General features: G+C 39.1%; 2 protein-coding genes across 2 annotated transcripts in view; both read right to left on the bottom strand.

Moving 5' to 3' along the window:
- Window positions 1-1,034: 1,034 nt before the first annotated feature.
- Window positions 1,035-11,453, bottom strand: tmem192 (transmembrane protein 192). The gene is made up of 6 exons (XM_058639858.1): window positions 11,321-11,453; window positions 9,842-9,991; window positions 9,032-9,293; window positions 7,926-8,048; window positions 2,557-2,662; window positions 1,035-1,721 (listed from the first exon to the last, which is right to left on the bottom strand). The coding sequence occupies exons 1-6, from the start codon at window positions 11,351-11,353 to the stop codon at window positions 1,607-1,609; spliced, it is 789 nt and encodes a 262-aa protein (XP_058495841.1). The 5' UTR covers window positions 11,354-11,453; the 3' UTR covers window positions 1,035-1,606.
- Window positions 11,454-12,256: 803 nt separating this feature from the next.
- LOC131466723 (LIM and calponin homology domains-containing protein 1-like) overlaps window positions 12,257-23,562 on the bottom strand; it is a 28,970-nt gene continuing 17,664 nt past the window's right edge. Inside the window, exons 14-31 of the mRNA XM_058640159.1 lie at window positions 22,725-23,084; window positions 22,275-22,592; window positions 20,838-21,194; window positions 20,553-20,591; window positions 19,353-19,482; window positions 19,100-19,257; window positions 18,621-18,981; window positions 17,549-17,890; window positions 16,615-16,717; window positions 16,466-16,524; window positions 16,147-16,260; window positions 15,897-15,989; window positions 15,594-15,795; window positions 15,352-15,451; window positions 14,456-14,545; window positions 14,217-14,325; window positions 13,962-14,064; window positions 12,257-13,621 (exon numbers count right to left, since the gene is read on the bottom strand). Coding sequence (XP_058496142.1) covers window positions 13,596-13,621; window positions 13,962-14,064; window positions 14,217-14,325; window positions 14,456-14,545; window positions 15,352-15,451; window positions 15,594-15,795; window positions 15,897-15,989; window positions 16,147-16,260; window positions 16,466-16,524; window positions 16,615-16,717; window positions 17,549-17,890; window positions 18,621-18,981; window positions 19,100-19,257; window positions 19,353-19,482; window positions 20,553-20,591; window positions 20,838-21,194; window positions 22,275-22,592; window positions 22,725-23,084 — 3,064 coding nt within the window. The 3' untranslated portion in view covers window positions 12,257-13,595. The remainder of the gene's footprint in view (window positions 13,622-13,961; window positions 14,065-14,216; window positions 14,326-14,455; window positions 14,546-15,351; window positions 15,452-15,593; window positions 15,796-15,896; window positions 15,990-16,146; window positions 16,261-16,465; window positions 16,525-16,614; window positions 16,718-17,548; window positions 17,891-18,620; window positions 18,982-19,099; window positions 19,258-19,352; window positions 19,483-20,552; window positions 20,592-20,837; window positions 21,195-22,274; window positions 22,593-22,724; window positions 23,085-23,562) is intronic.

The raw sequence follows: 23,562 nt of genomic DNA, 5'->3' as shown, positions 1-23,562 counted from the left end.
TGAACAGCACACTCATAGTATTCCTTAATAAGTGTTTATAACGCATGTATGCACTTCAAATGTTTATTGAATTACTTTTTAATAAAAATGTATGAATATACTTATTGAGATTTGTGTGCAGTGGTGTCGTCTTTTGACCTCATGAACATGTTTGGTGAGAGAAAACATCTATGGACAGTCTAAAGCCCCATTTGCACCAAATGCTTCAGTTTCGTAAGTTACAAAATGTCAAAAGTTGTGCAGGATACTAAAATAAGCGATCCATACATTTATCCATACATATTTATTTTGCACTCTTCTTTTAGAGGTGGATCTAGAGAGGGGATTCAAAGGTATTTGTGATGTTGGGCTATTTATATAGCCATGCATTCTCCGCGCCCCACAGTTGAAATAAAAGCCAGATCAGTGTTTACCATTTCAAACTATACCAATCATGAGCTGATGTCTGTTTGGTACAAATGCAAATGCAGATAAGAAGCCTAAACTGACAAAAATAAGAGAACTTTGTAGAGTTTTCTGACTCCTGATTAGGGAAAAGTGTTATTTTATACTCGTGTCACTGACCCAACCATATGTATTTAAATGTTTGGGTACTTCTAGTCAGAACGGCATAATAAATTTGTCTGTATTGTTTGATCTAGAAGTCCTAGATCAATCACTGCTCCCGATATGTGTAGTTCTCTGCTTTACTCGTGGCAGAGGTCACATGGGAAAGAAGTCGTAAATGCTGCGCTCCCTGTGGAGTAACGGACGCCAGAGCATAAAGGAAACACAATGGGGGAACAAACACCAAGGGCTCAAATGACGTTCTCGATATTTCATTAATGTAGATTCCCGTGACTGTTGAAATTTAACACGGCAAAGGTGAGGCAGGAAAAGACATTCACACCAGCTAATGTTGACGCTGCAGTGTTTCTATTGTTTGGGCTCTTTCAGTGTTTACAAATAATACACATGATAAATACTGAACTCTTGCCACTTACTCTTTTTCACTTTACTCTTTTAATTCTGTCTAAAAACACTTCAAACATAAATGATTTTATCAAAGATTTATTGGAGTCTGATCACAAATACACAAACTAACTGAATAAACAAAGAGGAAAAAAAAACTTTCAACAAATAATGCATTTACACACATTCAGACATTAAAATACCACATTGTAGCACATAGCATTTAAGCACACATTCATATTTGACCCTGAAGAAACTCCCTCCTATATCTTCTACTCTTTTGGTTTCTCTTTAGTGCAGATCATCTCAAACAGTTTCACCTTCACTGTTTCTGTAACGCCAGCGGCAGCATACATGGGTCACTGGGGGTGATAAAAAAGAGCGATAAAAACCCCTCACCTCTGATCAGTGACCTGTGACTCCTCTCCTGTCCTCCTCTTTCTCTGGCCACTTACAGCTCACCTCCTCCGGCATTATCTGTCCGTCTCAGTCTGTACGTACAGGTGCATTTGGCTCATTCAGTCTTTTATCCAGTGTTTTCTTCAGGGCTTAAGTCTTTTCTTTTAAACCAATAGATTCTCTCTCAGTGGCACACTGACCAGGCTCTATCTCTTTTACCGTCACTTGAGAAGGGGAAGAGGCTTCTGGACTGTGGTCAGTGCTGAGCCGTGAGGTTAAGCAGCCTCTTGCTCAGTAAGGTGTTGTGCTGTTTCAGGTACTCTATCAGGTCAGCCTGCTTCTCCACCACCTCCTCCAGACTGGATCCCTCTCTGACACACAAAACAGCAAATACACGCTATTACGACAGGAACAATATTGGCATTCTGTTTTAACATAAGTCTGTCTGCAAGTCCCATAAAACCAGTAAACGCAACAATAACCTGATCATTGTTAATATTACATATGTCCAAAGGCTGCAACTCTCCAAGAACAGTTACAAATATCAAATGGTTATTATTTTGTTTATCCAAGGGATTTTTGCTGTTGTTTTTAGATTGTTATATTCTGCTGCATTTATATTGTTCTACTGTTGCATATATATGTTGTCATGTGTCAATTATATACTGTATTTAACCCTCATGTACAAAAATTAACAAAACGATACCGTATCCTGGATTTGGAACAGAACTAGACCAACAGTGTTGTATTATATTTATTATTATGTTACGTTATGGTGGTTATAAATGGACTAATTTGTAAAATGAAATCCATACAGTTGTTTTCAAGTTGTTTATAGAGAGGAATCATATTGAAATGGCAGCTTTCTATTCTGCATAAAACATGTAAGAAGCAGAAACTCAATTCCTAAACAATGGATGGAAACAGTGAAAGATGGATTGAAAAAGTGTAGAAATTCAGCACTTCTGCTGCAAATGAAGAAGCTGTCAAATCTCAGTTTGGATAAAATAAATGTGGAGATAAAGTCAGTAGAGCACATGTGAGTCTATTCTGACTGTTTAAGCTCTCATTTCAACCACATGATGCAAAAATAAACAAAAACATTTCTGGAACAGATGTAACATGAGCTGAAAATGGCTCAGACAATATATCATGTAACGTGTCTGAAAGGGAATTGAGAGAGGTAAAGGTGACTTATGTGTGTACCTGAAGCCGGTCTCGGTCGGCAGACTTGTGATAGTGTAGTTGTGCGAATGTTCTTCTTGGCTCACGTCTGGAGCAGCTCGCTCCCTGTTGAAGCGCATCACCCTGACTAGAAACACAAACACATAATCTTTAGTGAGCTGCACATGCAGACACACAAACAGCATCGGGCAGTGAGAGCGCTCCTAAAAATGGCAATCATTCAGGTGAGAAACAGCACACATTTGTTTTTTTACTGGTTGTCCATCCCTCTCCCTCTCCTAAACACACACAGGCTGTTATATCCTGCACTTAGCTCTTATGGGCTGCCATATCCTGCACTCAAACCTCTAATTCTTACACCCTAAACATACACCTTTACAAAAGAGGTGGGGTTAGCAGGAAGTTGTGAGTGTGTAGGATACAGTAGCAGTAAGAGGAGTCAGAGCCAAAATATTGGCTGAATGCTGGAGCTGTTTGAAAGCAGATAAGGCGGTGGTATATGTGTGTGTGTGGATGCAGGTTGAGTGAGTGAGGAAGAGCAGAGGGAATTGATAAGACTGTGAGTGTCATTAGCCAGAGGAAATTGTCAGGCAGGTTCTAAAGAGCGCTATCTTTGCTTTGCTACAGTCAAGCATCTCAGCATCTCCACTCAAACACAATCCTCAGAAATACTGCACATTCCTGCATAATGAAGCCCTGAATCTACGTGAGTGTGTGTGTGTGTGTGTGTGTGTGTGTAAATAAAGAAATAGTAAGCAGGTATGTGTGAGAGAAAGACATTCCAGAGAGGCAAAGAAATGACTGTGGTCATGAAGAGGAGAACAACAGAAGCAAATAAAAAGACTAAAAGCAATGATGAGCCAGTGTTTTCTGAGTGTTTGTTGCAGAAGACGATGACACAAAATGGCGACTAGGGGTCAAATGTTTACAATAAATACCAAGCCGAGAAATTCTTGACGTTTTCATTCCATTTTTCCGAAAATGAAATCTATACAGATGTAAGTCTAAGAAGTACTAAAAAGTACTGTAGATATTTTAGTTCCACAACATAATGAATTTACAGTCACATACAATTTACAATTTACTTTAATTAAAACTTGAATCAAAACTATCACCATTGATTGATTGATTGATACTGTCGCTCCTGGTTAAAAAGAAAAGCTTTAGCAGTGATATGTGAAACATTGTGGTTTGTTAAAGAACATGATTGACGTGTGTTTTTGGAGTTGAGTTTCAAGTTTACTGCAGGAAGAAAAGACATGTCAGGATGGGAGGACGAGTGCATGGATAGATTGATAGGTGTATGGATGGAAGGATGAACAGATGGATGGATGTTGAGTATATTGACGGAAGGATGGGTGGATGATGGATGAGTGTGTGGGAAGGATGGGTGGAAGGATGAGTAGATGGATAGATGGATGGATGGGTGAATGGAAGGATGAGTAGATGGAGAAATGGATAAATAGATACAGTAGTTGGATGGATGGATGGAAGGACGGACGAGTAGGTGGAGGGTTGGGTGTATGGATTTATGGATGGATGGATGGTTGGTTGGATGGAAGGGTGACTAGATGGAGGAATGGCTGAATTGATAGTTGGTTGTGTGTATGGATAGAAGGTTGAATGGATGGATGGATGAAGGATGAGTAGATGGATGGATGGATTGATGGATGGAAGGATGAGTGGATGGTGGTTGGGTGTATAGATAGAATAATGAGTGGATGGGTATAGGTATGGATGGTTGAGTGTATGGATGGAAGGATGAGTAGATAGATGGATCAATGGATGGATGTTTGAGTGTATGGATGGAATGATGAGTAACTGGAAGGATGAGTACAGATGGATGGATGGCGCAGTGAGAGGGAAGGTGACACATTTCACACGTCCCTGTCACAGACTCTCATGCTGCTGCACAGACAGTCTGCTCAGACAATGTCTGCTCACAACTGAGAGGCTTTAATCACGCGTCCATCCAGAGAGAGAGAGGAGCACATTTCCAGGTGCTAACAGTGAAGCTGCAGAGGTGCTAACAGCTAACGGTAGCACTCAGAGAGGTCAACAAAGATGCAGAGCCTGATGTACTGATATCAAAGAAGTGGTAGGAAATAGATGCCAACAACTGAGGTGTTCACTTTTGAATAGAGCAGTGTGAACACAATCCAGTTCAAAGCAGTCTTCACGAAAATAAACGCTGCTCACTCAGCTATGTGTGGGCGCTCTATGTAAAACATCAAAAGTTTAAAAGAACAAACCCGCTTCTCTCAGACTTATCCTCCACAATAAACAACATACACAGAAACTTAAACACAGTGTAAGTCATGAGTTTAATTTATTTTATTTCCAAATAAAATAATGCCACAATGAATTGTGGCATGGATTTAATTGAACACGGCAAACAACAGTAATCAGTTTCTTATGATCTTATGATTTGATTTTGTGTGTTTTTGTATTTCTTATCTCATTAGGAAAATTTCTGGCAAAAACACTGACCAGGACCCCTTGTCACCTCATTTTTGAGGAACTGGTTAAATAAAAATGTTACCCGGATTAATCGGTTGGGCCAATTTGTAATTTTTTTTGATCATCGACATTGGCCAATTATTATTCATGAAAGGGTCGATTATTACAAATGATACATTCTTGTTCTCAGAAACTTCATGAATGTTTCTAAGTAAAAAAATGTTTTTTTTTGTTGTTTTCCTATTGTGTTGTCAACCTCTATTAACGTTTGAATTGTGTTTATTAGGATCAGGCATTAACTTGTTATGGTTAAGGTTAGAAATAATGCTTTGTTTACGACTGTCCAAATGAATGGAAGTCAATGCAGTGTCCTAAGAAGAATAGTTACATGCTACGTACTATGTGTGTGTGCCTGCCCTGCAGTGCTTAAACTATGTTCTGACCAGGCAGAGGAGAGAGATGTATTCTAAGTTTAGTCTTTGAAGGCCAAGGCATTGCTTTGATGTGCATGGAGGTCTATAGAGGAGAGAGCATTCATGTTAAAATGAGAGAGGCAGAAACATACCAAAAACCTCAAAGACACACACACGCAGGCCGCACTTCAAAGAGAAGTTGAACGAGGCCTTCCTGTATGGTCTTCATAGCTGTAGGCTTTATATCACTCCCTCTCTGACTCCTCTTGTAAAAAAAACTTCCCTTCTTTTTTTCATGATCTTGTCAGTGCCAACTTGACATTCTGTACCAGTTGGTGTGTTTTTGTGAGTGTGCGTGTGTGATGTTTTAAATGTTTGCGCTTTAAGGCCATCGGTTCAGTTTGCGCCGTCATGCCTGACTGCACTGATCTGAGCAGGAATGCAACGGGTGAGCAGAGAAACCCCCTCATACACTGGATCACTGTAAACACAAGGACAATACATTCACGTGTGTGTGTGTGTGTGTGTGTGTGTGTGTGTGTGTGAGAGAGTGTCTGTGTTTGGGTGGAGTGGGCTCAGGGCTACCTACCCCTTGGCTAGGTTAAATCCTAATGCCTCTTATCTTCGCTCTTTGCCTCTCTGGTATCTCTTTCTCCAATCTGTGCCCTTCAGCTGCCAAACACACCTTTAATATGAATTTCCTTTCAATACGCACTCTTCAATATCAATATCCTCTGATAAAACATCGTTAACAGTGGTTTTCCTTTACACATTGAGAGCAGGGCCACTGCATTAGCCCTCACAAACTCAGCAGTATTTACTGTATATATATCATGTGTCTCATCTTAGTGTGGTGGCATTCTTAAATTAATGTCAATATATTTATTGTCTAAATCAACCAAACAAGATATTTAAGTAATATTACTTTAAAGTATAATAACAACAAAAAAGATCACTCTCAACTTATTACAGGCCTGATGCTGAACTTAACAAAGTTAAATGTTAAAAGTTTTTTATTGAGTTGAATTCAACCAGTCAATGTTCTATTAAAACCTCTGTAACACAGCAGGGGCGTCTAACAGCCGACCCTAATGGATGATACCTTGAAAACCAGAGCTTGACCAATGTCGCAGCATGTGAGGTGTCACCTGTTTTATGTGAAGCGTGTGCAGAAAACACTCTGAAGCTAAATGCAGATGGCTTTAATGATCCTTTCCAGCATTTCTCAGCTTCTTCTTTTAAAAATAAAAATAAAAATATGAGCTCAAAACTCAAACATATGAGCACTAGCTTTGAAACCACACTACTCATGCTCATATACAAGATTATATAATCTTCCTCTCCAGAAGCTGAAAATACTCACTACTTTCTTCCATGTTTCTGGCTTTTTATTCACTTTAAATACTATGACTTTTTTTCCCACAGCAAATCATGTGAGAGGTAACGCTTTAAAATGTCATGGCATCAAAAACAAAATGGCCTCAGACTCTAGAGAGGTCAGAGAAAATAAAACAGAACAAGTATAATCCAGCAACGTTTACATCAGTTATCAAAGTCTGTATTTCAGAACGAGCAAAGAAAAATCAATGCATCAGCAGAGGGGTGGGGGTGGGGTGCGGTGGAGGGGGGCACAGAGCTGAATGGTTGATTGTCATGCTGTTGGGTCTGAAAAGGGCAGGGCAGGCATTGTGATGCGAATCTGCTCCGATTGAGAGTGGGGGAAGAGTGTGTTTGTGATATAACTTGCAGGGTGTGTCTCTCCAGAGTATTATCACTACTGATGGTACTAGCAGCAAACACAGAGAAACCTACAAACAGTTATCAGACATAATATGTCATAACTGCACAAGGTTTATTACATGGATCGTGTACATTACTCATATGGTAGCCTTTATCCTGTAGCTGCTGCTACAGTCTATATTCAACAGAGTTTTCTCTTATTTCTATTGGGTGCATTATAACCAATTTTATCCCCAATTAACATTAACTAATTTCTCCCAATATCTAAGAAGTTGAACATGTGGGTAAAGGGTCATCAAAGCAATGTCAAATATCAGAAGATAAAGATATCCATTCTGCTATTTTAGATGACAAAGACTTATACTCAGATTCACAGATTGATCGAATAGTTGTAGCACAAAAACTGAATTTAGCCAACTTAGTTTCACTAGTTCATGCCATGAAGAATTCTGGCTTAGTTTGCTTTTTTTCAGGGTGTATCTGTTTAACAAGCCTCTTGATGTATGGGGGGGCAACAGGATGGAGATGGAGAGGAGGGACGGGACTTGAAAAACAGATATGTGTGTGTGTGTGTGTGTGTGTGTGTGTGGCTCGATGAGGTGGGAACAAGGGGGTTTACGTTTGGCCGTAAATACTAAAACGCATGTATATGCATACAAAGAAAATGTAGAAAAACGTCACTAAACCACATCTAGGTTTGCTGAAAAAATACTGCTCAAATGTCTACCTGCAGTCACACAGCAACATTATTACATCAACAGTAAATGATAAATTTACCTGTGTAACAGAGTAGGCATGGCATCACCACCAAGAGCTCCAACCACAGGATGCAGAGCAGCATGTAGGTGTGCACTGATGTTGACAAATCAGCAGCCACAACAACCAACAGCATAACGTTCCCTGTGAAAACAACACACATTTTTCCTTCAGTATCACTGCCCCCTGGTGGAGAAAACTTACAACAAAGCGTGTTTTCATTCACCAACTCCAGATCATAGAAAGAACTGTGGGGAAAAGGTTGAAATATTAATATATATTGACATATTATAATGAACCTAAATAGCTAAAAGTAGGAGTTGTCAGTTTACCTAAAAAAATATTGGAGGTTATTTTAATCAGTGTTAGCAGCAATCCAGGGTTTTGAAAAGATTTTTTCAGTTTCATCTGAAGCATGTCACTTTAGTCCTATTGACCTAGCATTTTATTGTTTTACAGCACTATCTCAGTCCACCCACAAAGCTAAAAAGAACATTGTTGTCTACTTGACCTAGTAGAATTTATTTTATTATTAGCAGGGGCAGCTAAATATAGCAGGTCTGATGTACATTATGTACCACTGTCCCATTCTGACAACCGACTGACTGACATGTGATCTGCATTGATTCTGGAAATATGTCTTGTGGGTTATTGTCTCTAGAAACGTATCATTCCATTTTGTTTGAAGGAGGAAAAGAAAAGCACTATTACAGATACTGTCAAATCACAATACTTGTAGAATCTCAATAAATCAGAATTGTGGTGCAAATCAAATGTGCACTCTCAAGTATCGAGGATTAAATCAAATCATGACAAATAAATATCGTACTAGCCCAAGAGGATAATGTCAGCAGAAAAAGAGTCTGTTGTTCACATGTGAATAACACAGCAGGACACTGTGTGGGTGAGACACGACCACAGCAGCAGGGAAATCTTGGCGAGAACCTTTAACTCACTGCAAATGATGAACGAGTTTCTCCTGCTGTGTTCTCACATGAGTTCACTCAGACATTATCCAAAGATTTGACTGGGGAGCTGACAAGAGAATCTATAGAGAATGGCAACAGTTACTTCTTCAGACATATTGAGTACATGTCTGAGAGCAGCATAAGTAGACACAGCCTTACCTGCAGAGAGAACAGCAAGCGGCAGGTGATTCAGTCCTTGCATCCGTCTGTAGAATCGCAGGTATCCTCTCCTTCTGGCTTTAGTGTGATGGTGATCCACACACTGAGTGAACACCAGGACTAGCACCCACAAACACACCTTCCCGTACACAATGACTCTATAGCCTGACACATTTCCCAGAATACTGTCACACACCTCCACCTGGCCAAATTTCAACACGCACAGCACGGCCACGCAAACCGACAACACCACATACACAATCTGAAAAAAAGAAAAGGAGGAGAGTAGTTCAAGTGAGACAGATTTATCAGACCTGCACATACTTTTATTACACAGACTATTATTCTACATAGATATAAAACACCTACTGTGAGTTTATATGACTCTGCTGCTTTAGTCAGATTATCATCTAAAAGGGATTCAATTACATTTCTAAATAAACAATTATGTTCTTGATAAATCAGTTTTTTTAAATGTTTTAAAAAGACAAAAAAGGCCATTACAGTTTTCCAGAGCCCAATGTGACACTTTCAAATATCATGTTCTGTCAACTCAACAGTTCAAAACCCAAAGATATTTAAAAATGGTGCAGTATAAAATTGTGAAATGTAGCTCATCCTCACAATGATTTCCCACTTAAACTTGATTGATGACTGATTTACTAATTAAAAATCATACATTGTGGTTGATAGATTAGCTGACTAGTCAATTCAGCTCTAACTTAGTATGAAAAAAAACTTAATAACACCATGATAAAGGAATAAAATATGAGTAATCATGATGTTTGTGTGACAGAGTGTGTATCATACATGCAGCAGAGAGAGCAGACAGGCATGGCAGTGTGTGGGTAAAGTCTGAAACTCTCTCCTGATGGCAGAGTGGAGGGCGTCAGCGGAGATCAGAGGTCCATCCACCAGAGATTCTTCCTCTATACTCTGCGTCATATCTGAGGTGCCTGCCTGGTAAAATGAACTTATATCAGTATAACATACAGAGGAATTAGGTCTTCTACCATTAACTAGTTGATGTAAATACACATATCTTATTTTAATATTGTATTAATCTTGTCCAAACATTATTTATATTGTCACTAAAAACAGAGCATAAAGGCAGATGAGCCACAAGTGTATAACTGCAAACACAACTGTCTCTGCACATCTAGTTTATTTACACCAGTCAACATTAAAACAGGTTACTTCATTTTAAGGTCACAGCAAGCCATTGTATGTCTGGGCCCTGTTTCTAAAAATTAATCAAAAAACTGTCAGTGGCTTAATGACTTGACAAAGACCACAACACACCTATCGGTGCAGCTGATTGGTTCATGCACATTAATATACTACACTGAAAATCATTTTCTCACATCACACATGATTTAGAAGCTAATTTTCAAGGGATGGCAGCCATTATCAGTCCAATACTGGTCATTGGATCAGTTATCGGACAGAAAAAAATGTAAAATCCAAAAATCCTGTATATCACATTCTTCAATATACACAGACTGTAAAAATGTAAATTAAAATGATCTTAGCAGAATCATGCTGAGGGTTGCTTATTTCTTCTTTTGGGAGAACAATATTTGTTACACAGTTGGAGAATTATATATTTGAAATGACTCTATAACATAAATGGTCTAGAACGACTGAATCGGGATAATGTCAGTATAGGACACAAAAAAGTGGTTTCGTCCCATACATATAATTTTCCATTTATTTGCAACCATTAGCGATTCACACCCTGAATGAACTATTTTGAATACAGTGCAAAAAATGTAATTATGAAATATAATTATTGTTAAAGTCCAGTGAGGTGTTCACAAATACTTAAGAAAGATAATGAGACAAAACAAAAGCCTCACATTTGATCCCAGATGCAAATGTATTTCAGCTCAGCTTACGAGTTGAATTAATCAAATACATGCATTAGGATTCACTTCACTTTACAGTCAGCTCGTGGCGTAAGAGGAAAAAAACACAGCGATAAGACAGATAAGAGAAACTATTGCGTTAGATCTACTGTGTGCACCCCAAGAAACGTCAATAACAAAAACAGGAAAGCAGCTGAGAAATCAGCTGACAGATGCAAATGTGGGTTTTAACTTCGGTTCTGTTACGGTTAGTAATATGTTAAAGAGAAATGCTCAACTGTAAAAGAGGAAATAAACAAATTAAATCGCTACTTAGATTTATATCTAAGTTGTCGTTGTTGTTTATAACCTACTGGACTAACTTCCGAACAAACGACTCGTTGACATGGTGTCCATTTAAAGTGAAATGACTTGTACATACTGCAGCATAAAGCGAGCGTCCCTTTGACTCCATTTTGTTGCGATATCTCGACGTTTATGGAGAAAAATCCAACAAAAACAACAGACATTAGCTTACATACTGTTTAACAGGCGGGCAGGTACACTTACATACACTTCCGGGTGTCGTATTTTCTGGTTCCGTAGTCTGTTGAACTTTGGTTCCTAGCACATGTGATTCCGCGCCAGGCAGCACGTCAGAACAGGTCAATATTATCATAGTTTTAGCAAATATTACGTCCATTCATGCAAACTGTAAAATAACCCCAATAGTTTGGTTTAAAAACGAACTATTTTTCTTCCTTGTTGTTAAATGCAAAAAAGTTAACGTCGAAGTCTCTATGGAATAAGTGCCTTTTTATTTATTTATTGTCTATAGCCTTGTATTTATAATGAATATATATTTCTATAATGTAAGAAGGATGCACTTGTTCCTATCCAGAGTTTTGTATATTATGGAGTTGGAAATAACGTTAATTGAATGAAGAAAACTATAGAATAATTATTGTAGGAAAAATATAGCACATAACAACAACAATATAACACCTCTGAAACATCATGCTAATAACAACAAATGGACAACAAGACACTATGACATAATGTATATTGAGCTACAATATTACATTGATTTAATTAATTACAATTAAAACAACTAATTTAAATAACAATAAAAAGAAAATGTAATAATAACATGGATAATGTATCTATGTAATAATAAATGGGTCCCTCACACTGTGTGTGCTCAGACCCAAATAATAACTGCTACATAATTTTTTACTTACAAAACAACATTGCTTTCACTTGGGAGTATTTCAATACTGTGGTATTCATGTTTTCTTTTTCATTATGATATATATAAGATCATAATGCTTTCGGCCCCTTGACTGGGTTCATCTTGAAAAACGCAAGACAAAGAGCATCCCATCTAAAATATTTTATTGTTAAACATACACTTGCTATAAAAGACAATGGACTTTATCTCTTCTGAGTGATGGAGGACACTGTCAAGTGTCCAGATAGAGGCAATAATACACAGAGGAGTTCAGCTCAGACTCTTAGGGAGACAACACTTTTGAGAGAGGCAAACAAGGAGAGGTTTTTTTTCGGGAGATTGCGATTGATAAATTATCAGGCCGTAACTCACAGGGAAGCAGCAAGTGATGGTGTCATTGGTTAAGCTCTTGGAGAAGGATGGAAGAGAACATATCAGGTGATTAGGAGTGATCCATGTAACATTTTTTGCTGGTATGGAACTGTACTTCAAGTCAAATTACACTTTGCATACATGTAAGTGCACACTCACTCATAACACACATGCACACAATGCAATGAGCTAGAGGTCGGTGTAAGTGTGAAAAACACATGACGTACACCAGCCCTCGCATCCATTACATAAGGCACTGTTTGGGACGCAGTCAGTCTATGAGAATAAACAACAAGATAAAACATCTTAAAGGGAAAATATCTAAAATCCAAAACAAGTATTATTACTTTGTATAGTGCGTTGTCATTCCCGTACATTTTAATTCTAAAAGAAATAGCTTGTGTAAGATAGCCATATTTGCAAAAATTATAAAATGACGATGAATACGATGTACAAGATACGAGAGGAGAGTTTAAGTTTAGCTGTTGAGAGGATAACAATCAAACTCTTACAATCCATCGGAGAAATACGCACAATAACTTATATATAAGTTCTTCTTTCATGCAAAACTGTAAACACGAAACCAAAAGAAGAAAAAAAAGAATGATAAAATATGACGAGTAAGGCATTTTAATGTTTCAAGCTACTTCAGCTTATACTTCAACCCACACCACGTTCTGAGATATGGAGTCGCATGATCAGTGCAGAAGCATGAATCAGGATTATTGAAAGTGTTGTGTTAAAGACAGTAGTGTTTAGCTTGTCGTGAAACATTGTGACAGAACAGATCCTTATTTTACTGTCTTGACTGTGCAAAGGCCTAAAGACAATGGTTGCTTTACTATGTCCATGCTACACAAACAAGAAGTGTATACACATGTACAGTTAAGAAGCACTGTACTGTACTGTGTGTGTGCTTTTGTTTAGTTAAGTCCACTTGTCAGTTCTCCTTTCAGAAACTTCCATAAAGCTGTTTGTTCATTTTAGGGGACAAAAAAAAGAGGTTTCCAAAGAGATTCCAGGAATTTTCCAGAATATGATTCAAGCTTCTTGAACCCTTCTACACCCAAACACAGAGTGTGGTGCTGATGGGATCCAGTTCAAATGCAGGTCATTATAGTGTGGTGGGCTGTCCTCTGCCTGCACACACACACACACACAAAATAAACATTCATATCAATTACCGTAAATGCAAAGCATGGAGAACTGACAGAGCTGATAGAAGATGACAGATAATCACTATAAAAATATATATAAGCTGTGATGTGTCATTTGGTGAATTATACTATTACACACAGGTCATCATTGTGTAACAAACAAATGATTCCAAATATAATATCAATAAACACATAGAAAAGACATCCTTAAATACACAAAGAATAATGCTTGCAAATAATATTCTTAATGTGGTGAATAGTGAGCAGTTTAAACTAGTTGTAAGCTTGTTAACATATTTCTGTTTCATTTTGTGTCTTCTCACCTCGAGTTGCCATATAGCACTCATGACAGCTCAGCAGTCCGTTACGAATCCTTACGTCAGTCCCCGCAGTGGCGTCACCCAGTTGCCCATTACACACTCCACACTGAGGAGAAATACAGGGTTTTATTTTTAAAGCACTGTTTGGACCAATCCTTCTAATGGGTTAAATTATGTGTGCATGACCTTGGAGAACACTGTCAAGTACACATGGGCTCCAGTGATACGTACACATGCATGTTCCAGAATAAAAAATACCTTAAAACACTGTATGTGGAAGAAAAGTCCCAGTGTATCGATGATCATGGCCGCTCCTTTTCCCAGAGGCTGGGAGCAGCCAGAGCACAGTCTCTTCCCACTAACACACCTAAACACATACACAGCAGTATAAAAATAGACATTAATGCAGATACTAGTCCTAGTTCACCACACTTCAGTCTCTTCTGCTCAAACTGTGTAGCTTTTCTATTCTGCATATGTGCATGAGTCATCATTACCTGCTAGGTGAAGGAGGCTGTGGTGATGGTGATGAGGAGGAGGCGGAGGAAGACTGCTGTTTGCCTGCTACAATGTCATGTGATCCAGACCTTTGATCAAAAACAGCACACAAACATTTCAGTCAATGTCCATAACCATAAAATATCTATTTAAAAACTAAAATTTAATATAAACCCTATTTGACAAGTGAAATCTTTCCCCTCGAAAGAGTGGCTCAGAAATGATGAGCCATCTATACAGCAGAATGATCTACTGTTCCCATGGTTACCACATGGTCATAAAACACACTAATGCTGTCCTGCCATGCATTAGTCATCATTTAAAAGCTTGGCTTGCAATTCAAAGACAATACAAGTCAATCAATCAATTTATAGCACTGGTATGAAACACTTGCTTAGGTCATGAATAGCTGTGGTGACTATTGCTACTCAAAGCTACTGATCGTGGGTCAGTAAAGATGTGTGGTGTTGAAATTAGGTTTATTGAACACTTACATAAATGAAACAGCTCCACATCACTACATGGTCAGACACTGTGCTGCCTCTATCACGTTTACCTGCTCCAATGACCTCACAAACAGTATACACAGTATCTTGCAGTCTCATGCTCCACCCAGAGTTCAAAATAAATGCCTCAAACAATTAATTAAAGAATCCAAAAATAGCTAATGCATGTCACATGATAATGATTTAATGCGTGAACAAAAGAAAGCAATCAGAAACAGAAACCAGCAGTCTGTTCCATAAATTCCTGTAGCTTAATACCAAGAAATGACTGAGTCACTGTTTTTAGAAGAATGGATCATTGACTAATGAACTCATTACTTGCCGTCATTTCATTCATCAGCAAACATAACAAACAACAACAACATCATATACATTCAGCGCCATCCTACCTTTTAACAGCATGTGGCTGGTTCAGCTGAGGGTTGCGGTCTAATGAGGCTGTTTTCCACAGTTCTTGTTTCTTTGACGGTTCATCATCACTCACAGTATCTACAGAAAGACATTAGGGAGTAAAAACTTCATGACACATGCAGAGAAGGAAACATCATTTGAGGACTACTTTGTAGAGGGCCTGAGTCATGCACTGAAACATATGGACACCGCCTGTGAGTATTTCTGCGTGAATCCTCACCCTGGAAAAAATGCAGCTTTGATACATGTTGATCCTCAGGTCCTGTGGAGACTCTTTGGCCGTTTTGCTGAGGTGGAACATTTTTCTTCTCCATGTTGATTTCCTCTGGAGCTGATGAAGTCGTCTCTGTCTTCACAAGCTGCTGGTTCAACAAACTGGTTGGATTGAGGGGAGTCATAGTCTCCTCCAGAATCCGTCTCTCCTGCAAATACAATAAACCCAAAAGGAAGGATAAAATACACTTACACAACCAGAAGAAAGAAGTGTTCTTTAGTGAAAGTGTGTCCGTCTGTGAGTTTGTACCTCTTCATTGTGCTTTCGCTCCTCCTCCTCCACCTCTAGCTGTGCTTTCTCCCACTCCTTCTTTAGCTTCTCCTGTTCTCTCTGGTATTGCTCCTGCAGAGAGACATTTTACATGTTAGAAAACTGTAAGCACAAAAACGCACACATAAATACACATTTACAGTATACAAACATCCAGAGGAGGCTGTGTCTTCCGTGCTACATTCTTGGATCCATGCATGAACAGTGCACACAATTTGAACCAGTGTACCTGTAGGAGGCGCTCCTGCTCCTGTTGCCACCTTTCCAGGCGGTTACGCTCTTCATTGGGGTCCCAGACCCAGTGATTAACACGTTTAGCCAAGTTCAACATGGGGGTTTCAATCTACCCCGACACGACCAACAAAGGAACACATACACACACATACAGTACATGTATACAGACGGAAAGGACAGAAACAGAGGAAAGGTGAGAAGACAAGTCTCTACTACGGTGACTACTGGAGACAAAGGGTCAGGACAGGCTCAAATGTAAGAATGAAGGAGAACCAGGACAAAGAAACAAGGAGGAACTTAAGTGAGATACTCACACTCACACTGCTCTCCTCAAGTCCTTCTGCAGAAGACAAACACAACTTGTTCACAACTGCTAAAAACAAAAAGGTGCAGCACAAGAGTATAAATTACAGCTCTGTATAGTAACAGACATTAGAGAGCATGTAAGGAAGAGTAGTGTTACCTGTGACAGTAGGAGAATATTCTTGCATGCTGGTGGGCGATGAAACTGGTTCCTCCCTGTTTTCCTGCACTGGGCTCCCAAACAAACCAGTGGTTCCACTGACCTGAAAGATGAACATTCACTTATTATTTAACTACATTATAAATCTAAATTTGCTCAAAGCCAGACAACAGGAAGTGGATTTATGTCTGTCCTGATTCTAAAATAATTACTAAACCACATCCCCGCTTTAATTAACATTCTTTTAAAATATTGCATAAGCTTTCTTGAGGTCGTAATGTGTTGTCGCTTTACCTGCCTGGCAGCCACCTGTTTCAGGTCATGTAAATGCACTATTAAAATCAACCTGAAGACACTTGAAACTTGCTTTACATACGTTCTCCATCAGAGTGTTTCTGTCCACTGTGATACATCATTTAGTTTCCAAAAGTATTGAAATATTGGACTGCAACAATATTTATTTAGTTTTTATCATCTGAGAAAAATGTAAAAATCTGCTTGTAAAAAGTCATAATTTGCCATGAATGGTTGCATTTGCACTGATTGCACTCTGTGTAACATTTATCATTGTTTTTCATTGTCTAGAGAAGTGTTTTCCCTGTTGTATTAATTGTTTTTACTATGCACATGAGGCATAGTATTCCCCATCAGGGAATAATCTTTTTCTCTTTACATTTAATTTGTTTTATCACTTTGTGGCAACATAGATGAAGAATCATCTTCAGTGTTTCCTAAACTTGCAATATCTCTATCCTAATGTCCTTGTTTGTGCCTTGTTTGTCTGCAGGTTTATATTTCCTCCAACACAGCTCATGAATAGAATCTCGTGTCTCAGGTGTCACATGTTTCCAGAAACGCCTGAATGCACCAGGATGGAAAATTAATTAAAAGAATTCCCACTCCCATGTGTAAGACTGTGTTATTGTTGCATTACCTGTTCGTTGCTTTGCTCTTGTTGAAGAGGCTCCACGAGAGTCTGTGTCAGCTCTGTTACAATCGTTGTTGTGATGATACAGTTTCGGCCTCCGATCAAAGAGCTGATGGCGGAGCCTGTAGCAGTGGTTGGTTTCTCCGTCTGCAGTGGCATTGGCGGCCGCGGCGGTGGCTGTTCTGTTGTCTCCTGATTTTTCACAGTCTCTTTAGGTGGAACCTCTTTCTCCACCAGTTTGGGGGTGGTGTCTTCACTCCCCTGTGGCGAGGGCTGAGGAGAGGCAGGTGTAGTGGGAGCAGATAAATCCTCTGTCACCTCTCCGTTCACGCGCACCAATCCATCCATCTAAGTGGGATATATACACAAAGATCAGAATTACAAATTTCACCTCTATTGTTTGTAGATAGTTAACTTGCCGAGCTCCTGCAGAAACACAACAATTATGTCTGTACTTTTTTGACCATTGCTAAATTGCTCTTAACACATGTCAAACTAAATTTTACATTAATACAATTACTTATTTTACCTTCTCGATTTAAGGTTATATTATTTACTACCAAACTAATGGAAATGACAACATATAGTGATGCTAATTATAGGTTAAATTTGTTGCCCTTGTTGCCCAAAAGTGCTTTACATGCTTAAAGAGTTAAAGGAAGCCATAAAATACAATAAGTAAATACCAAATAAAAACAAAGCAATGGACAAAACACATAAAATAGAGAAGAAACAGTAAGACCCAATGAAATACTACGATTATTAATAATGATATTAATAAATGGAAAACAAAGATATAAGCTCAATTGGTATTAAACGCCAAAATTAAATAAATAGGTTTGAAGGAGAGACTTAAAACCTTCAAGGGTCTGGGCAGCGAGAATACAGTCAGGGAGACTGTTATTTAATTATAGAAAACATAGAGTATATTATTAAAATAACATTTAGCCAAGAATGAAAGGATGAGCATGGTCTGCAACGAGAAGAAATGGTCAAACATTAACTGTTTTAAATGAGCCGGTTGTTTGGTATGATGTATGTGTTAGTTAGTTGTTTTATTTGATTATGTTTCCATGTTTGTGAACGTGGTGAGGAGACTTTTAGATGGCGGGGAACTGGTGGAGACAGACACTGACACCTGTTGTTCAGTGATTGAACTTGTCTCTGTCTCTTCAATTTCGGTGACCCTCGGTTCTGTTGGTTCTGGTTTGTGTGCAGGCTGTGACGTTTCCGTGTCATGAGGCGATGAGGGTTTGTGCTCTTCATCCACCTGATTTAGTTCAGATATGGGCTGTGAGGTGGATCTGGGCAGTTTCAGACTGTCCAGTGTTGCATCGCTGATGGTGAAGCGGAGAGCATAACGCTGTAAAACCATGGCTGCTTCCTCTGCAGTGGCTGCGTTCCTGTAGGATTCGCACAACTCTGCCTCTCTGCGCTCCCTAGAAAAGAGGAGGAAGCAGAGACATGAAAAGCATCTGGTCCTGTTGCTGTTGTTCAATCATTTATTCAAGGTTTACATTTGTTCTACTTGAATGAGTTCCATTATATCCTGCTTACTTCTCTTCCACAATCTCTTTGTAGGTCTTGATGCTTTTCCTCTTGTTGCTATCACTTTCCTGCTCCTTCATCCTTCTCTCAACCCTCTTCCTCTCTTCCTCTTTCTTGATCAGGTCCTGTGACGCGCTGCGACGGCGAGTCTTCCAGCGAGCCAAGTCCTGTCAAGTAACAGTCGGCAGAGTTTATACAGGACATCTCAGTCTATTCATATGATATTTCCTTTATTTAATAATCACTGTCATGAGTTTCTCACATTTCGCCAGGGATCGTCCTCTTCCTGAAACTGGTTGTGCTGTTCATGCATGCGCTCATGTCGTGATTGGCTCAGCGGTGGTAAGTGTTCCGCCTCTTCCTCGTTGAGAATGTCACTCATACTCACACTCCTACACAGGAAAGAGACAGGACACTATGGTGTAATGACTTGACACAACATGCATATGGTTGCATTTCCAAAACAAAATGTTAGAGATATATATGCACTGCAAATTAATGCACATTCCATGATCAAAAAATAAACTGATGACACATATATGAAATTCTGGTGGTTATTACAGCTTTTCTGCTACAACATATGAACACACGGGAAAACATACCAACCAATAACAGTCCACCAAAACAGCAAAATCTACATTATTATTCTTTATGACCTTTTCTGTATGTGGTGGATTGATATTAGTTGTGTGTTGCCTCAAATGATAAAAAAAAATATGTAACTGATCTTTAAACTAACAAAAACAACACAGCAAATAAACAAGTAACTTTAATGAGTGGAATATACTGTATTTGCTTATTGATCTTTGACTGATTCAAACAAACAAGAAAAAAATACATAACAGTGGTGGAAAAGTACATTTCCTCTATGCAATAAATGTTAGGTTTTTACTTCACTTTTGCTGTTTCAGTTTTTGCCCCTCGATTTCATTTGCTATTGATAACATGACTTATATTGCAGAATCAGTTCATGTATAACTTTTAATTCCAACTCGACTTATCCTATATGGGAAATTCAGTTTAAAGTAATTCAAATCTACTCTACATTTATCAGTTTTAACATTTTAATGATATACTGCATTAATTAGAAATGTACAGTACCATAATATAATATCCAGTGTTCTGAAGTAATGTAATCTTTGGGGATTAAGTACATTTAGGTAATACTATTGTGTCCCTGCTCTCCAGTACTAGTTTTACTTGTAGGACTTTGACCAGACTGTTTGGTAACTTGAGTTTTATACGTTTATCCATGTAATGCACGTCTTTCACCGTTGAGAGAATTGCATTAAAATGACAAATGAAAAGCAAAATATGACAATGAAAAGCTGGATGTTATTCAATAATGATGTAATGACTTGAAGAGTTATTCTGTTGTATCTCGTATTTTTTTGACTGAACGTGCACAGCGAGCACATGTTGTCATGCAGAAGCTCTTCCAGGCTCAAGCTGACAGACTTACTCTGTGTCCTCAGACATAAAAGCAACTCGTCGGCTCACCCTAAAAGAACAACAGAGTAGAGTGAATGTGAGGACAGAGCATGTGAGGGCACAGGGAGCATGGTGTTGTGTAGATCTGCTGCAGACTTCCTCGTCGCAGCAGAAACACCAGCAGGTGGTAATTGCTTGGTACTTTTTCACTTTCATTCACAGATCTGATGCAAGTGAGATAAAAAAAATAAAGAAAAGAACAGATCTGAGAATGGAAGTGAAGACATTATGCAAAACGCTTCAACGGGCATCTCACATCATTGGAGGTAGATCATCGTCATCCTGCCAGAAGGGTTTCTCCTCTCTTTCCTCAGTTTTTTCCTCCACACTCATCTTTCTCAACTCTGCCTCCACTTTAGAGATGTGAGAAGAAGCAGGAGCAGCAGGAGCAGCAGGAGCAGCAGGAGGTGGTGGGGGAGGTGAAAGGGTGAGTGATGGAGAAGAGATGGGGTCAGTCACATCTGTGACAGAGGTGAAAGGGGCTGTAATGTCTCCCTCTTGTTTAATATCCTCCTCCTCCACTTCCTGCCTCTCCCTCAGCTTTGCACACTTGGGGATGGTTGGGGTAGTGGGGGGCGGGACCTGAAGTTCAGCTGCTATGGCAACGATGCTGCTAAAATCCAGTGACAAGGCCAAGATTACTAACACAGCTTAAATGGTGAATTGAGACGGCGTCACAAACAACAGACAACAAACTGCAGCTGCACTTCACTTCTCGCCACAACACTGAATTACTAATTTAAAGGTCCCTAATAAAACTATTGACAGTGTACTACAGTGACTGTACATTGGATTATTTTCTTTTTAAATAAATAGGTTATATGGAGTTGTCTCTGACTAACATAAAAAGATATGTATTTCAAAATCTGATGAAATAAAACCAAAATGATCAGTGTTGCTGGATTTGTTTTTTACAGGTCAATAATTTGTAGTGTGTAATAAATTTGTACAAATTATAGGAAAAATAAGAGCTGACGAGTGTTCAAAGCCTTGTGGTCTTTTTTAATCCACAGCAGCAGAAATGAACACACAAAAATGTGAAATGACTTCAGGCAGGTTCACATATGTGGAGAATAAAAGCTCCATTAACAACAACTGAATAAAAACCACAGCAGTTCTGTCAAAGAAATATTTAGTCTCTCTATCATTAGACGAAATTCTTTCCTCAAAACTTATGATGTAATTATAGACTTGTATAAGCCTTCTGTTATTTAGGGAGATCATAGTGCAGCAACAGTTTTCATCAGTGCTGATTTACACTCAAAGCACAGTTCACAGCTGATTCAAATGCAACTAAACTATTCAAGCCGAAACGCCAAACAAAGCCAAAGTTAGGCGTCACTGACACATCAAAGGCCAGATGAGTCCAAACCGAGCACAAGCTGAGCCAAACCATGTGAGCAACAGAGCTGCGAGTGTCCACAAGCACAACAACAAATCAAATCCATCAGTCCTTTGATTTACAAATAATAAAAATGAGACCACATCAATCATTCAGCTAGACAAGCACACATGTTGAAACCAACATATCATCATCAAATCACGATCAAACAGACCATCCACGGGGGTGAATTAATTTTAGAGTTGCAAGACATAAAACATGGTTAAACTTTTAATCTTCACCAGTCAAATATGCTGTTAGCATCAGTAGCTGAAAACCACAATCTCTCCGTCATTCAGACACAGTAAATACCTTTCACTAGGCATCTTCTCTGCGTGTTTGGGTCTGCTGCGGAGCTGCTTCATTGCAGACACTGGGCTGACGTTATATTTGACTGATCCAGGAACAGGCAGGAACTGGCTAAAGGACTGGTTTGTTCTAGGTGCAACTGGTTTTTGGAACAATCCAGTCCTTCGTGCCATCATGTCGTCCTTCTCCAGGTCAGGCACAGGCTCATTCTCATCATACTCATCCTCATCATCGTCATATTCCTGTTTGCTGTGAGATGTTGCCATCAAATCGGGCAGTAGAGTTTCTGTTTGAACTCTGGGCTGTTCTTCTTGCTCCACTCTATGAAAGAAACTCTTGCAATTAAAATAACTAAATATTCAACATGAATCTCTTTGAGGATGCAAACCAAATCAAGCGTGTTAGTGCTCTCTGCACACTGTTAGACACAGTCCAACACAAATCCCAGCCCACCTGGCGTTCAGTTTCTTGTTTCTGTCAGTCTGCACTTGCTTTTTGTTTCGCGGAGCAGCATCAGCAGTGTCCTCGCCCTGAGTGCAGCGTTTGGTGGCAGGCAGAGGCAGGAAACGGTTGTAACTCACTGTAGCAGTGCTTTGTTTATGGAAAACTCCGGTCCTCCTTGCCATCATATCGTCTTTCTGAAGATCTGGGATCCTCTCCTGTTCGTCGTCCTCATCCTCCTCCTCTGTTCTCCCTTCGTACTGAGCCAGATGAGCGTCCAGCTCAGCGGGAGTTTGAGCAAGCACACGGGTCCATGGTGGGAGATCAGCAGAAGGAGGCGTAGTTTGACTGAGGTCAGCTCCATCCACCTGGCTGTGAGAGCATCATATAAAGTTCTAACACTTCAACAAAGACTGATGATCAAAAGCCAAACTGAAGTCCAGGCATATACATGCAGAAAAGCAGATCCCTTAGAGTTCAGAGCAAACTGCATTTTCAAGTAGTAAAGAGAGACTCTCATCAACAACAACAACAACAACATTTGTTTAAAAAGAAAAACATGCCAAAGTGATGCAAGTCAACTGAAACACTGACGTCTGATGGAAATCTGAGCCACTCAAGTCCATCAGAGTCATGTGACAACCTTTATCCATAGAGTGAATCTCCTTTAACCAGTAATTCACTTCAAAATGCCCAAAACATTCAACAGAGAGGTTCAAGGATTTACTACATTACTTGTCACATACATGAGCAATGTGCGTGGTGAAATGCAACATGGTATGACCCATGAAACTCTGTGTGAAAAAGATTTAGTAAAGAAAATGTAAAATGTGCTTATGTCACAATTTCA

The sequence above is a fragment of the Solea solea genome, chromosome 10 (assembly GCF_958295425.1).
Source record: "Solea solea chromosome 10, fSolSol10.1, whole genome shotgun sequence".
Taxonomy (NCBI): Eukaryota; Metazoa; Chordata; class Actinopteri; order Pleuronectiformes; family Soleidae; genus Solea; species Solea solea.
Note: the sequence above shows the minus strand (reverse complement) of the source record. Positions and strands in the feature narration are given on the sequence as shown.